Source organism: Echiichthys vipera (genome assembly GCF_963691815.1).
Source record: "Echiichthys vipera genome assembly, chromosome: 18".
NCBI lineage: Eukaryota > Metazoa > Chordata > Actinopteri > Perciformes > Trachinidae > Echiichthys > Echiichthys vipera.
In genome coordinates this window covers 2,191,305-2,206,301 of record NC_139843.1, presented here as the reverse complement: position 1 = coordinate 2,206,301, position 14,997 = coordinate 2,191,305, and the positions used below count along the sequence as shown (strand labels likewise).

At 46.4% G+C, this 14,997-nt stretch overlaps 1 protein-coding gene across 1 annotated transcript in view; it reads left to right on the top strand.

Annotated features, from left to right (window-relative positions):
- aatkb (apoptosis-associated tyrosine kinase b) overlaps positions 1-9,522 on the top strand; it is a 42,669-nt gene extending 33,147 nt beyond the window's left edge. Inside the window, exons 10-13 of the mRNA XM_083932512.1 lie at positions 701-4,214; positions 4,675-4,804; positions 5,206-5,412; positions 6,578-9,522. Of these exons, the coding sequence (XP_083788638.1) occupies positions 701-4,214; positions 4,675-4,804; positions 5,206-5,412; positions 6,578-6,606 (3,880 nt within the window). The 3' untranslated portion in view covers positions 6,607-9,522. The remainder of the gene's footprint in view (positions 1-700; positions 4,215-4,674; positions 4,805-5,205; positions 5,413-6,577) is intronic.
- Positions 9,523-14,997: the final 5,475 nt, after the last annotated feature.

Here is a 14,997-nt window from a genome sequence, read left to right as displayed (position 1 = left end):
AGGGTTATTTAAGAGACTTGAAACTTGGGCTACCCCCCCTATTTTAAGGTTGCCGAATGCATTCGTGGTGGTTTCGTTGCGATCGGACATCGGGAACCCTTTGATCTTAAACAATTGTGTGCCTATTTTTTTCCCCTTAGGTGCTCATTCGTTGAGACTTCGCCTACCCCCCTAATTATGGCCATTCGCTTTCCATTGGTACCAAGATGGAGTCTCTACGACATTCCTATCAAAAGTTATGGCCTATTTAAAATAGGGTTAAGGTTTGGGATTAGGGCTAGGGTTAGGGTTTAGGGCTAGGGTTAGGGTTTAGGGTTAGGGTTAGGGTTTAGGGGTTAGGGTTATTTTAGAGACTTGAAACTTGGGCTACCCCCCCTATTTTGTGGGTGCCGAATGCACTCGATGTGGTTTTGTTGCGATCGGACATCGGGAACCCTTTGGCCTATTTAAAATAGGGTTAAGGTTTGGGATTAGGGTTAGGGTTAGGGTTTAGAGTTAGGGTTAGGGTTAGGTCACAGCAAAACTCTATATTCAGATTACGGAAGATGTTGGAAATTCCTTAAAGGATGAGTGGATTCAATTCTGCTGGTTTTGCATCCCTTTATTGGGGACATTATTTCCAGTTTTTAATAGTTTTTTATTGGACCTGGTGGACCTGAATGCTCTCTTTCATATGTTGTTGCTTTGGTTGGATTCCCAGGTATGAGGTGATGCAGTTCTGCTGGCTCCAGCCCGATCAGAGACCCAATGCAGAGGAGGTCCACCTGCTGCTCAGCTACCTGTGTGCCAAGGGGGCAAGCGAGGCTGAAGAGGATTTCGAGAGGAGATGGAACTCCCTGCGTCCCAATCCTGGATTTAACAGCCATTGCGGTACCTCGGCAATGTCCCGAGACCAACCCCCATCAACCTCCTCCTCTTTCCCTCTCCTTGAGCAGTTTTCAGCTGGTGATGGTTACCACTCAGAGTCCGGGGATGATGTACTGACAGTCACAGAGACCAGCCACGGCCTGAACTTTGAGTACAAGTGGGAGCAAGCCAGGGCAGATCGGGCGTACAGAGCCCCGGACTCTTCTACTACACTGGGTCAGGTCAACCATCATTGCCAGGAAGCCTTTTACCCACCTGGGGGCATCGTGGGAGGCTGCCCCATGGAGAGCCTAAGCCATGGAGTTTCTCCTCCTTACTACCAATCGAAACATTTCCATGCTCCAGACATACTTCCTGTCCTTAGTGCCCACAGCCCCTCGTTAAGCAGTGAATACTACATCCGCATCGAAGAGCCAGTAGACTGTAACATTGATCTGGATTACACCATGTGCTCCTACAGCCCAGACTACCAGGGCAGCAGTGGGAGCTTTCTGACAGGGAGTGCCGACTCAGGTGAGTGCATGGCCTGCCCGTCACAGGCTAAGAACATGGGTCCCTACTGGTCAGCAGACATCCATAAGTCAGATATGTACGACTCAAATGACTCAAGTCCTGCTATCTCCCTGACAATGGAGCCCCTTTTAGGGCAAGTGTTGGACAACAGCCCACTACAACCCTGGGAATCTAGTCACTATGTGTCCTATAAAGACCGAGATGGGGGTTATTACTATGAGCACTCGCCCCCTTTGGGAATAGAGCACTACCTAATCGGAGATGAGCCCACCAGTGAGCGTCACCAAGAAAGCTGGGGGTCAAGGAGTCTGCGTCAAGCCTTGGGTGAGTTGGACAACCCGCTAGGTGTAGCCCCAGCTGTAGGTAGTGCACCTCAACAGGCCTACAGGGACATGTACCTGGACACAAGTCAGACCTCTATCATAGGAAAGAACGTGACAGGGGGCTACTACGACATGATGGGCTCCCTGAGGAAGACTATGCCCAGCCACACCAGGCATAACAGCCACTCTGTCAGTATCAACATGGAGACCAAGGGGGCACTTTTCATTGGGCACAGAGACAGTGACACAGAGGAGGAGGAGGAAGAAGAAGACATATTTGTTGAGAGACACACCTGCAACACTTGGCCTTCAAAACACCGCCAAAGTAGCGTTGGTCATCACAGACGGGCTAGTCACAGCTGCAGACAGGATGCGTACGTAGATTTCCACTACACAATGCCAAGTACGGACATTGAAGACTCCTGGCCAGAGGGGCATAGCCTAGCCTTCCACTCTCTACCCAAACCCATCGACTATCTCGAGCCCCACCAGGCCAAAGATAACAGTGCCTGCCTGAGTCTGAGCAAACATCATGCAATGGTGCCCTCAGACAACTGCAACGCCTACATCTACCTGTGCCATGACGGCGAGACTCAAGTGCCAGCCTCTGGAGAGTGCTGCCACTCACACTTTGTTGACCCACTTACAGGCTTGCTGGTTAGAAACAACAGCTACAGTCACAGCTACAGTCACAGCAGCTACATCAACGATAAAGCCATTGATATCCCAAGCAGTGATGAGATGATCAATCTCTCACCGGCACCAGGGGGTCCCATCGTGGTCAAACCTGCTCTGACAAAAAGTGAGGACAGCAGAGAGCAGTATGTTGACCTTACAGCTGACGATCTGCTCTTCAAAGAGAAGAGGGAGGATGTAATCAAAGAAAAGCCCATCACGCAAAACCTGACAGAGCCTAAAATAGAAGAAGTGACTCTGACCACAATGGCTGTAACCACTCCGCCTCCCGCCGACAACATGCACGTGATGGTGGCCCTCACAGATCCGCAGTCGGAGTTGAGTCACACTGGCGGCGACAGCGGTGTGGACCGGGGAGGATCGAGCGTGAGCCTCGCTGACATCCTCGACTGCAGTGACGATGACGAGGACGATGACATGACAGACGATATCACCGACGTCACCTCAGGCATCTTTGCCGACGAGTGCAGCGAGCTCAGCGCTTCTCCCGCCTTCAAGTCGCTGCAGAAGCAAGTGGGAACTCCTGATTCCATGGATTCCATGGAGCTGCCGTCCGCAGCCGGGTCTTGTGAGGGCTTCAGCCCCGCGTCCTCTCACCCTTCCAGCTCGCCTAAAGCTATGGACAGCGGCTACGACACGGAAAATAACGAGAGCCCTGAGTTTGTCCCCAAAGAGCCTCATGAACCTCGTGAGCAGCCTCTGGGAAAGCCGACCCTCGATACGAGACTGGATGAGGAAAAGGAGCTGGAGGAGCATGGAGTCGAGGATAAAGCGATGCCCGCTGAGGATGAACCCTCATTGGGTGAAGATTTAGCCTTAGGAGACTCACAGACGAGTGACCACATTCTTTTACCGCTGAGCGATAAAACTCCATACAGAGACTCCGCCTACTTCTCAGACTACGAGAATGAAAAGCAGTCTAGGGACGAAGGGGAAGAACTGTCAGAGAGAAATGTTGAAAAGGAACAGCACATGGGAGAAAAGAAGGGAGAGAAAAGGAAGAACGAGGAGGAGGAAGAACCAGACGACACTGTAGTGAACAAAGACATAAAACTTGAAATGTTATCATCAGAAGGAAGAGAATCCTCCTCTCCACTGGAGATGGACTCGTACTTGATAGACGATGAGGTGCTGGGGCCTCTGGAGCCCTCTGACACTGCCTCAATAGCAGAGGGTGGGCTGGACGAATGGCCATCTCAGGAAGAGAGCTCATCCCTGGGCGACTGGGCCGCAGAGGTGGTGGGGGCCATGGAAGAAGCCCTCGGTGCCCTGAATGGAGAATGTGCCTCCAACATCAAGGTGGAGGAGGAGGAAGCAGAAGAAGATCTCGGAACAACAGAAGAGTCAGAGATCAAGACGATTCAAAACAGGCCTTTAGGGATATCTGGTGAAATCCTGCACACTTTACCCAAAGATGAGGTGGCCCTGCAGCACACAGCAAGCACCAGGCGGTTTTCTTCATCCTCTCCTCCACCTCCGTCCACCCCTCCACCTCCGCTCCCCGCAACAGAGTGTCGAGGGTCTCCAGCCGACGGGGAAGAGGCGGATGAGGATGGAGGCGACACCGATGACAGCGACGAGTCGGATGAGGAGCTGCGCAGCTACAGCGTGCAGGAGCAGAGCGCAGGGGAGGAGAGCGAAGACGAGTGCCACCCAGTGCCCATCGTGGTGAGTGACGACAGCGAAGCCCACAAACTGCGCAGCCTCCTCAAGATGCCAACGCTGCTGACAACGGAGAGCCTCGAGGAAGAGCTGGAACGCAGGAAGAAGACGGTGTCTTTTTTTGACGATGTCACCGTCTATCTGTTCGATCAGGTAAGAGAGGGTGGTTTTATTCATTTGTTTATTATTTAAACCTGCAGGAATCCATATCTGTGATATTGACATTACGTTTTATGTGGTATGCTGTTATAGAGAGCTTGTTTTAAGTCATTGCTTTGGTTTTATGGCACATTTCTTGTATAGTTCAGTCAGGGCCACTCTAGTTATTCAACGAATTCTTATAAACGGGTTTGTACGCATACGTATGCACAACAATTCATATGATATCTTCCAAAATCTGATGCTACGGTAAAGTTTAGGCAACAAAAGGAGTTGATAGAGACCAAACTGAGGTAAAAATGTATATTCATCATGTGAACATGACTCAGAATGAATGCTCAAGTTTGCTTAAACATTACATAACAACCTAAGAAGCCAGTGACACGGCTGTGTGTGTCAGCTCTCTTTGATCTTAAGTCTTCCTAACAAGTGTGTTTGACTCTACTTCCACTAGGAAAGCCCAACCAAGGAGCTGACTGAGCACGGCTTCCCTTTAGGAGCAGAGGGTCTGAGTTCACGGAGCAAATCCCAAGAAAGGCTGAATGCCTCAGATGACTCTTCAGATGGGAACATCTCAGAGGAGAGTAAGTCAAAAATCACTTTTCTTCATTTAAATATAGTGTTGATGAAACACAGCTTGTTTATCCATCCATCTTCAACCATCTTGTCCCTGCCGGGGTCGCTGGAGCCGATCCCAGCTGACATCGGGCGTGAGGCGGGGTCCACCCTGGACAGGACGCCAGTCTATCACAGGACACATAGAGACGAACAGAGACAGAAAACCATTCACACCTACGGGTGATTTAGAGTCATCAATGAACCGAACACCTGCACGTCTTTGGACTGTGGGAGGAAACCGGAGAACCCGGAGAAAACCCACGCAGACACAGGGATAGGCAACAGTGCCACCCACAGCTTGTTTCTGCATCAGGAAAACAAATCAAATGTAATCAAATATTAACTTCTTAAATGCGTCTGCTCTCAGGTGCAGGATACGAGTGGGAGGACGACTTCCCCCTGCTCCCTCTGCCGACATCCTCAGCTGCGTCTGACTCGCCTCCGCCCCGCTCAGTCCCCAAAACACTGGAGCCCAAACCTGCCGTGCAGTACTCCCGCTTCACTGTCTCCCCCTCCAACGTGTCGCGTTTCTCCATCACTCACATCTCGGACTCTGATATGGACTCTGCAGGAGGTGAGTCGCCTCATCCACCACCACTCTCACACATTAGAAAATACAATACCTCTTAATTTAAGCCTCGACTCTTCTCTTAATGTGTTTTAGTTAATATGGTTATTAACAGTGATGGCAAGTAACAAAGTACAGATACTTCGTTACTGTACTTAAATATAATTTTCAGGTCATTTTTACTTTTAGACGTATTTATTATTCTGACAACTTTTTACTTTTACTCAGTAAATTTTTTAACACGATTATCGTTACTTTCTACTCCTCACATTTCCCAAACAGGCTTGTTACTCGTTAACAAACAAAAACATTCCTTTTTTGGGGCGCTGTGACGAATGCACGCCACCCTGCGTTTACAGGCTCCTGTCGGCCATCTTGAGAGAGGCACGACAGAGACACGGCTGTCTGTAGACTATGTTTGCTACAGGCTGGCGTCGGCCATCTTGAGAGAGGCACGACAGAGACACGGCTGTCTGTCCGTCAGTAACTCAGATTGATGATATTTAGACCCAGGAGGGCTTAGCTCTGATCCAAGAGCTTTGAAATCCTTCTTCTCTTGAAGTTGAACAAACAATTTTGGTACATTAGTTTTCCCTGCCTTCACATTAGACTCGCGTAGAGGGACGGGTTGATGTGTAGAGATGAAGATGGGGGTCTAGCATGTGTTATAGTAGTAGTAGTGTTGTCCTGATGTGCAGTTCAAAAGGTTGATTAACAGTTGGACCTACGAGTTTAATCTGTAACACCACAGTTTAGAAGCCAACCTTGGTCCAAAGTGTGATGTGTGAACCTGACGTGTACGATACAAACGCCTACAGTTGACCGTGGTAAAGTACATCAGGATCCATCTTGTGTTTGTTCAAACTGTCATTGATTAAATGAATTCCATATAAAGTATTGTGTGGTTATTAGCTTTGCAGTGAATCGTGCAATATAATAATAGTACTTTTACTTCTACTCAAGTGAAGAATTTGGGTACTTTTGCCGTCTCTGGTTATTAAAGAGTTACTTTAAAGGTTGAATATGGAGAATGAGCACAACACCGCCATCTAGTGTCTGAACATCGTAGCCACAACAACAATTTCTATGAAATCTGGCAACATTTTGGAGAACAGTCTGTAAGAAGTACCTGTGTTCATTAATCCTCTGCGCGTCGCTCTGTGTTTTGCAGGAAGCAGCGAGGACGGCGACAAAGAATAACGAGCCGTGGCTTTTTCTTGTCTCTGCCACGACGAGGACTCGGCCTGCTAGCATGACTTCTAATTTATTTTTTAACATCAGGTTTTAGAAACACAAGCCAGTGCCTCTTACCGCCTGTGGACACTTTTGAAAGGCTCGTCTTTCTGACCTAAGATGAGAAGAGAATGATTAATATATAAAATGTACAGAATATTAATAGATGCTGTATGTACGATGTATAGAATCAGGGGAAACTTGGTGAAGTGTGCATATTTTTCGGATCAAAGGGACGCAATGGAGGGACAGGCCTTTGTAAAGCGCCACATTTGCCGCCTCTTTCACTTCTTCATTGATGACGGGATGCATTCAGGAGAGCGTGGAACCACCTGGACTCACAGAGACAGACTTTTAAACTGTTTTAAACAAATGGTCGCTGAGTAAAAGACACCTTTACGACAGAGGATCCGCACTTTGAACACGACTGTACAGCTCCACGGACTCTGTAGAACAACTGCTTTACTTGTCTTAATAAATATCAACAACAATCTTTGAGGTATCACAAGTAATATGTTAATATTTGGGTTCATTCGGAGACAAAAGGACGAGGACAGAAGGAAGCAAAGGGGATTTTAACGGATCACGTCTGGTTACAGAACGTTTAATGGGAAGAGCTGATCGAACCTGAACAATGTGATGTTTTGTGACTCCATTTTCTTTTCTACTGCACTGTTTTACATGAATCTGTGGCTCGTTCTACCAAACTGAGCGCCAGCACGAGCGTCACAACCAACATCAGGCACAACACTGGAAGTGGAGGAAGATTTAGGTTGAACAGGTTTTTCAAATATAGCGACGCATGGTTTAAATTACCTGGAACACAGTATCTCTACCAATGTCTTGCTCAGAGACAATGAAGAAAGTATTGTTTTGTTGTTTTGGAGTAGAAACAGACACACACGGTCACGGAAATCCATGTTCATGTCTCCTGTTGCTGCCAGAACGAACTGGCAGCAACAGGAGACGTGAACATGGAAATCAGACGTTCTGCTACATAAAAACACAGGGGTCACCAGGGCCGGGCAATATGGATGAAACGCCACCATTTTATGATCTCAACTAATTCGTTTATTCGACTAAACTTAACCGTCACCTTTAGAGACTAAACTTAACCGTCACCTTTAGAGACTAAACTTAACCGTCACCTTTAGAGACTAAACTTAACCGTCACCTTTAGAGACTAAACTTAACCGTCACCTTTAGAGACTAAACTTAAAGTCCCAGTCTGCAACATTTGTTTGATCATATTCACTGAAGTCGACACTTTGCTCCGATAGAACAACATAAATCATCCAGAACGTGCCTCTACGTGCACGGGTAGGCAATTCTGGTCCTGCAGAGCCACAGTCCTGCATGTTTTAGGTTTCTCTCTGCTCCAACACACCTGAGTCTAATGCTGCACTCGTTATCAAGCAGCTGATGCTCATCACAGTTTGATTATTGTCAGGAAGTCACCTAAAACATGCAGGACAGTGGCCCTCCAGGACCAGAATTGCCCACCCCTGAGCTAGAGCCTGTTGTTTGTTTCGCCCATATCATCCTGTCCACTCAGCACAGTTCACAGTTCGGGCTCACTCCACAGATCATGTTACAATGTCACAGGCACACACCTCAAGCTAGCATACGCTAAATGACGATAGCAGTTGCTCTCAATGAATAAGTTAGCCAGCCTTCCTCCATTTACCTCCAATTTGACTGAGTCAACTCGATCTTTCAGACTTGCCGACTGCAGCTTTAACGGTCACCTTTTGGCATCTAAACTCAACGGTCACCTCCGTGTACCGGCCGTCAGAGGAACCTGTTGGTCATCTCGTACTTTTTCTAAACTTCACTTTAAAATCAACAAGTAAAATGTAAAAACCCTGACAAAATGTTCTTCATCACAACGATGCAAAGATCCAGGAGATCCAATTTTGCCAGTAAGTCGTATTCATTTGCAACGATATTATACATTAAATAATAAATATCGGTATACATCATCATATTGCCCGACCCTACAGGCCGATACCTCAAAATACAAACCTGCACAACAACATTAAAAAGGCTTTTAAATTCTGTTTTTGTCTGGAGGTTAGTTTGAAAGAACATGCTTTTGCGTCTGTAAATCAGCACATTCACATTAATTAACATTAACATGCAGTGTTTTGCAGCTTCTGCTCGTCCCGACCACGTCTTCACTGTTACTGTCACTCGCTGTAAATTGGCTTCACTGAGCTTTTAGCAGTTTTGTACTCTGGTTCTTCTGATTCTGGTATCAAGATAAACTGTTGAACCTGTTGTTTTGTTATAATTTGGGTTATTTACTTACAAGACGGGGAGACAAGTGAGCATCACAGGAAACAGTATCAGGGTGACATTTGATAGCGTCGATCAGTTCAGTGTCGTTCGTCCGATCAGTGGTTGAAAGTCGATCGAGGGCCGACGTCAGGATCCTGTAATGTCACAGTGCTTTGCTTTCTGTGTAAATGTGAGGAAGTGAAGGGGGACTAGTGGTTGCTGTCGGCTCTGAAGGGCGCCACCTTTCAAAAAGGATCAACATGTAGTGTCTTCAAAGTGTTTGTTTGCCTTCAAAGGCTTAAATATTCTGTAACAGTTTAGGGTAGATCCATCTAGGCAGCCGTTCGTAATATTTTTGTATCTTGACAAAAAGATGAACTGTACCTGTACAGGAGGGTTAGGGTTAAAAATACATGTCTCTTATCTTTTATTGTTGCCAAAGAGATGTTGTGTTGTGGTTCAGGGGCAACAGTGGGTGTTGTTTTTACCCCAGAATGGAGACGGAGAGGAGGGACGTTACAGGAGCTGTGGCTCAGAACGGCCATGGTTCCAGATACTGTCGCTAACACGTGCCCCCACACGGACACGGTCACATCATTACTTTCTGTACCTGCTATCAAATATGAATAAAGTCTGTTTTACACATCTTAAGATTTCTGGAGCATTTCTTCTTCTGGTGATTCATTTAGAGTTTATTTCAACATACTTTAATATGACGGCTCAGTTTTTGGACACAACATTAAGCCTTTGAACGAATGTTCTCATGTGTCCAGGTCGTCGTTATCCCTCAAAGCAACTTCAGTCTAAAGCAACTGGACTTGGTTATTTGTCAGGAAGACGTTTCACCTCTCATCCAAGAGGCTTCATCAGTTCATGTACGCATCTGACCAGGATCACGACCAGGCTGGGACTGGTCCAACTAACCGGTGTGGAGATCCAGGTATTAAACCTCTCACAAGGTCGATGATGTCACTGGAACCCTTTGTGCTCTAAGTGCCGTTAGAGTGGCAGTTGTTGGTGGGAAGTTGGTTTCGGCTTCGTCAGTGCTCTTGATGACAGTGGTAGAGTCACAGGAGGCCGTTTGTGAACATTTGTTCTTTGAGGTTGGATTGTTGAATCTCCTGAAGGGATGAAAGGGCAGCATTGTAAACTGGAGAGAAGTGGTGTCTTTGAAGACATAAATGTCCACATCCTGGACAGAGAGGACAGATTGAAAGAGGTGGAAAAGAAGCATCTATGCAAAAGTAGAGAAACCATCGCTAACCAGAGGAGGTCTGAGACACCACTTACGTATCTCCAGTTTACAATGCTGCCCTTTCATCCCTTCATTCAACAATCCAACCTCAAAGAACAACTGTTCACAAACATCCTCCTGTGACTGCAACCACTGTCGTTAAGACTCAATAGAGCACTAACCAAGTCCAGACCTACTTCCACCACCCACTGGACCAGGACCAGGACCAAGCTGTGACTGGACCAGCACTAACCAAGTCCAGACCTACTTCCCACCAACGACTGCCACTCTAACGACGGTCGTTGGCACTTGGAGCACAAAGGGTTCCAGTGACATCATCGGCCTTGTGAGAGGTTAAATACCTCGATCTCCACACCAGATATTTGGACCAGTACCAGCCTGGTCCTGGTCCAGTCCCAGCCTGGTCCCGGTCCTGGTCCTGGTCCTGGTCCAGTCCCAGCCTGGTCAGATGTGTACATGAACTGATGAAGCCTCTTGGATGAGAGGTGAAACGTCTTCCTAGACAAATAACCAAGTCCAGTTGCTTTTGACTGAAATTGCTTTGAGGAGAACAACATTATGACTTTTCCTGACTTTTTTTTAACAAATGATGCCGTGACGGCTTCAGACGAGCTTTCCTACGACTGATTCAAGCAAATTTTTTGGACATATAACATTTTAACTGGACATTTTCAACATACTATTTCTCACAATTCAGCATCAAAGCGTATATATCTTTAAGTAATGGCAATAATGTATCACTCTATAACAACCTGATCTGGATCTGACACTAAAAAGACACACATATCAGTAGTCTGATCCCAGGGTTACAACACAGACAGACACAGTTTGGGTAAATACTTGATTCTTTATTCTCAAAATTAAATTGAAAAACATTGTTTGCCATCAAATCACATGATACAGGTTCGACTGTCAGTTATATTTGCATTTTATTAGTCTTTATGTTTCACCTAGAGTTACACCGATACAGGTTTTATCAGTTTAAACACCAGGTCTTGGATTCACGCTGCTGATATACACGAGATAACTGGCTGATAACAAGTGATTGATATGTTCTGTGGCACCTGCACAGCACAGCACTTTACCACGCTCACTGCAATGCTACTGTAGGTATATTGCAGTTGGGTGTTGTCACAAGAACAAAAGATCACAGCTGGACACACCCTGCTGGCCACATGCACCCAATTCGATTAATTTTCAATTTCTCACGCAGTTGGAAAGTCTTTGCGTTGACGATCCCTCCACAATAAAAGCTCCCTTCACATTCGATGTGAACACACCCTTAGGCGTTCAGTTGCTCTTTAAAATATAAACGCCTGATTCCCTCGAGGGGAATTCCTTTTCACTTTTACAAAACTTAAGGCGTACTCGCAAAAAGGATGTTTGCAAAGTTTAGACACCAGGACACTGCGGGTCATGACCCAAAGAACGAGGTCGCGGGTAAAAGCAGCCGAAATGTGTTTCCTCAGGAGGGGGTCTGGAGTCTCCCTTAGAGAGAGGGGGAGAAGTTCAGCATCCGTGAGGAACTCGGAGTAGAGCCGCTGCTCCTTTGTGTTGAAAGGAGCCAGTTGAGGTGGTTCAGGATCATCTGGTAAGGATGAACCCTGGGCGCCTCCCTAGGGAGGTGTTCCAGGCACGTCCAGCTGGGAGGAGGCCTCGGGGAAGACCCAGGACCAGGTGGAGAGATTAGATCTCCACACTGGCCTGGGAACGCCTCAGGATCCCCCAGTTAGAGCTGGTTAATGTGGCCCGGGAAAGGGAAGTTTGGGGTCCCCTGCTTTCAGTGCTGTGAGCGTCACAAATTAAACTGTATCTCAAATTGTAGCCAAACAAGACCCAAACTGTCTGCACGGCTGATAACAGCAGGTATGAAGACACTCTTTTTCATTTGAACCGTTCAGCCTGTATCGGTGTACCCCCGAGCGTCTGTCTCTACATCAACACTACCTTAAACACGACAGAGGACGATATGCGATCACAAAGTTGTTCTCTTGTTGATTGTTTCATCACATTTGGCTGCTGAACATGTTGCTTTAAGAAGATCGTTCACAACATTAATCAAACAAAAGAATCAAAATACATGTAATCTGAGAACCGGTACAGAACCTTCATTATAATTGTATGTTATGACTAATATTACAGAATACAGAATTTCCTGTGAGTCGCATACACAGTACTATGATGAGCGCTTCTCACTTCAAAGAGCGCACACTGTTGATTTTTCTACAATCTCAGGTTTCAGTATTTTTATTTATCATCTGCTGCAACCACCTCAGACAAATAACAGACTTTTCTGTTTCCTGTGTGAGTGTGTGTGTGTGTGTGTGTGTGTGTGTGTGTGTGTGTGTGTGTGTGTGTGTGTGTGTGTGTGTGTGTGTGTGTGTGTGTGTGTGTGTGTGTGTGTGTGTGTGTGTGTGTATGTGTGTGTGTGTGTGTGTGTGTGTGTGTGTGTGTGTGTGCGTGTGTGTGCGTGTGTGTGTGTGTGTGTGTGTGTGTGTGTGTGTGTGTGTGTGTGTGTGTGTGTGTGTGTGTGTGTGTGTGTGTGTGTGTGTGTGTGTGTGTGTGTTCACAGAGTGAAAAAATTGAATAATAAACTTCTTCTTCTTCCGTTTTGTCGACAGGGCAGGAGGAAGAAGCTCTAAAAGCTCAGAGACGTGCTGGGGCGACTGTAGATCCTGTGAGTCCGTACGAGGAGCCGGTCATCACGTCTTTGGGTCGTGATACGATGTTTTAATAATTCAGGCTTTCATGTAAATGAACCAGTCACCAAAGCAAACCACACGGGCTGAGATCCAGTCTTGTGTGAAGGTAAAAAGGTGAAACGACTCCACTGCTGTGCGTCACTGTAACCCATAAATGTGAACACAAGCCTTCACAGAAATACAGAGGAACACAAATCAAAAGCTGATTAAGTTCAATTGGTCTGGCTTTCAATGTGCTTTCCAAGCTACAAGATCAAATATAAATCACTTCTATCTTTTATTTACATTAGGTTTTCTCTCAGCTATTACAGAGATCACTGTGGATGTGGATTGCTGTGTCTTTTACTGGTTAAATATCGTTGTTATGATAAAGGACCACTATTTTAAGTTAGTGTAATTCCAGCGCAAAATCATCCAATGGTCTTATTTCGGCACTACATCAAATAAGCCATCGTTTTTTTTCATGTAACAACTATTAACGGAGAAACATAGGAGAGTAGCTAACAGTGATTAGCTCGGGGCAGCACGGTGAAGGCATTCAAAGGTCTTTTTTAACCACTAATGCTGCTGAAAATAACAGCAAACCTCTGCAGCAGCATGAGAAGAGTCCCTACACACACAACAAAGCAGCAACAGCGTAGTTAGTGAAGCCAGAGTTTATTAAAAGAGTGATTTAAAGACTTACCTACTGGCCCCTGTACCAGCTCCTCTCATAGTAAAGTCCATTGCACTGGATTACCAAAGTCAATCGCAAAGGAAGGAGCCCATTGCTGCTTTGTTGTGTGTGTAGGGACTCTTCTCATGCTGCTGCAGAGGTTTGCTGTTATTTTCAGCAGCATTAGTGGTTAAAAAAGACCTTTGAATGCCTTCACCCTAATGCTAATCAGTGTTAGCAACATCCAGCTGTTAGCGACTCTCCTGGATTTCTACGTTTATAGTTGTTGGCTGATTTGATGAGTGTAAGTGCTGAAAAAGACCCTGGGATGATTTTACACCTGAATCACACTTTAAAACTGAATCATCGATGTCGAGTTGAGGGGAGACGGTGCGACTGTGCACCACCTGCAGCCGGTTTACTCCTCCAGCGGAAGTGAGGCCTTCTCCAGGGAGTCGTAGTGAGCTTCATCAGACAGGTCGTACTCCACTTCATTCTCCACTTCATCCTCCTCATCAGAGAGGGGCGGCTTGGTCGGGGCCTCCACGTCCGGCTCCAAGGGCGGATCATAGCTGGAGGGAAGAGAGGAAATACAGTGAAAGAGAAGTTTGGAAAGTTTCAGAAATGTAATGCAAACCATGCATGAAGCAAATGTCACAAAGAGCACAGGATAAACAGCAACAGAGGCGTTGAAAAAAGGAGTGAAGGAAGTAAAAGTCTCATGAGTCATGCACAAAAAGAGGAGAGGTAAAGTGTAGCACGGTGCTGAAACATGCAGAGCATCATCTTCAGTAAGTGTTGTGCCCCACGGGTCGGTAACGTCACATCAGACACACACAAAACACACAGTGATGAAACAAAAACACCCAAATCCACCATGGAAATGAAGCCGTTCTCTGTGATGAAGGATCAGTGAAAACAGAAGCGGGTGCGTGGAGACCCTGAGACCCCGGCTGAGTCACTTACGGTGGGGTCGTCACTCAAAAGCATGCGTACTCAGGCCCCGCACTGGAAGGCAAACACAGTCCTCACGCGTCAACATTCAGGAGCTTCTCAAACACAGAGTTTATTCTAACGTAACACAGGGAAATGGATCCTTACTGTACACAGTGTGTTCTTACAACACACACATATTTAATGACTGCACATGTTGATGATACGTGAGGGTCACTGTGAGGATTTAGGATGTTCGACAAACAAGACCATGACTGACACGACTGGGAGCCTGCGTTTATTCAATTTAGGTGATTGGAAGTGAAAGTATTAAATGGACGGTGGGTGATGAACACATAAGACTGCCTTTCATGTTCAGGGCCGCACAAAGGGTTTCTCCGGGCTCCCATGGGCCCCCCCACTGCACTTTGATTAAACCTATGCTGTGGAGGCTTCCAGTCAAAGTCAACGATGGTCTCGCTTGTTTGTGATTATTCTTCTACCGTAGCATCTGAAATGACTGTAACTTACAG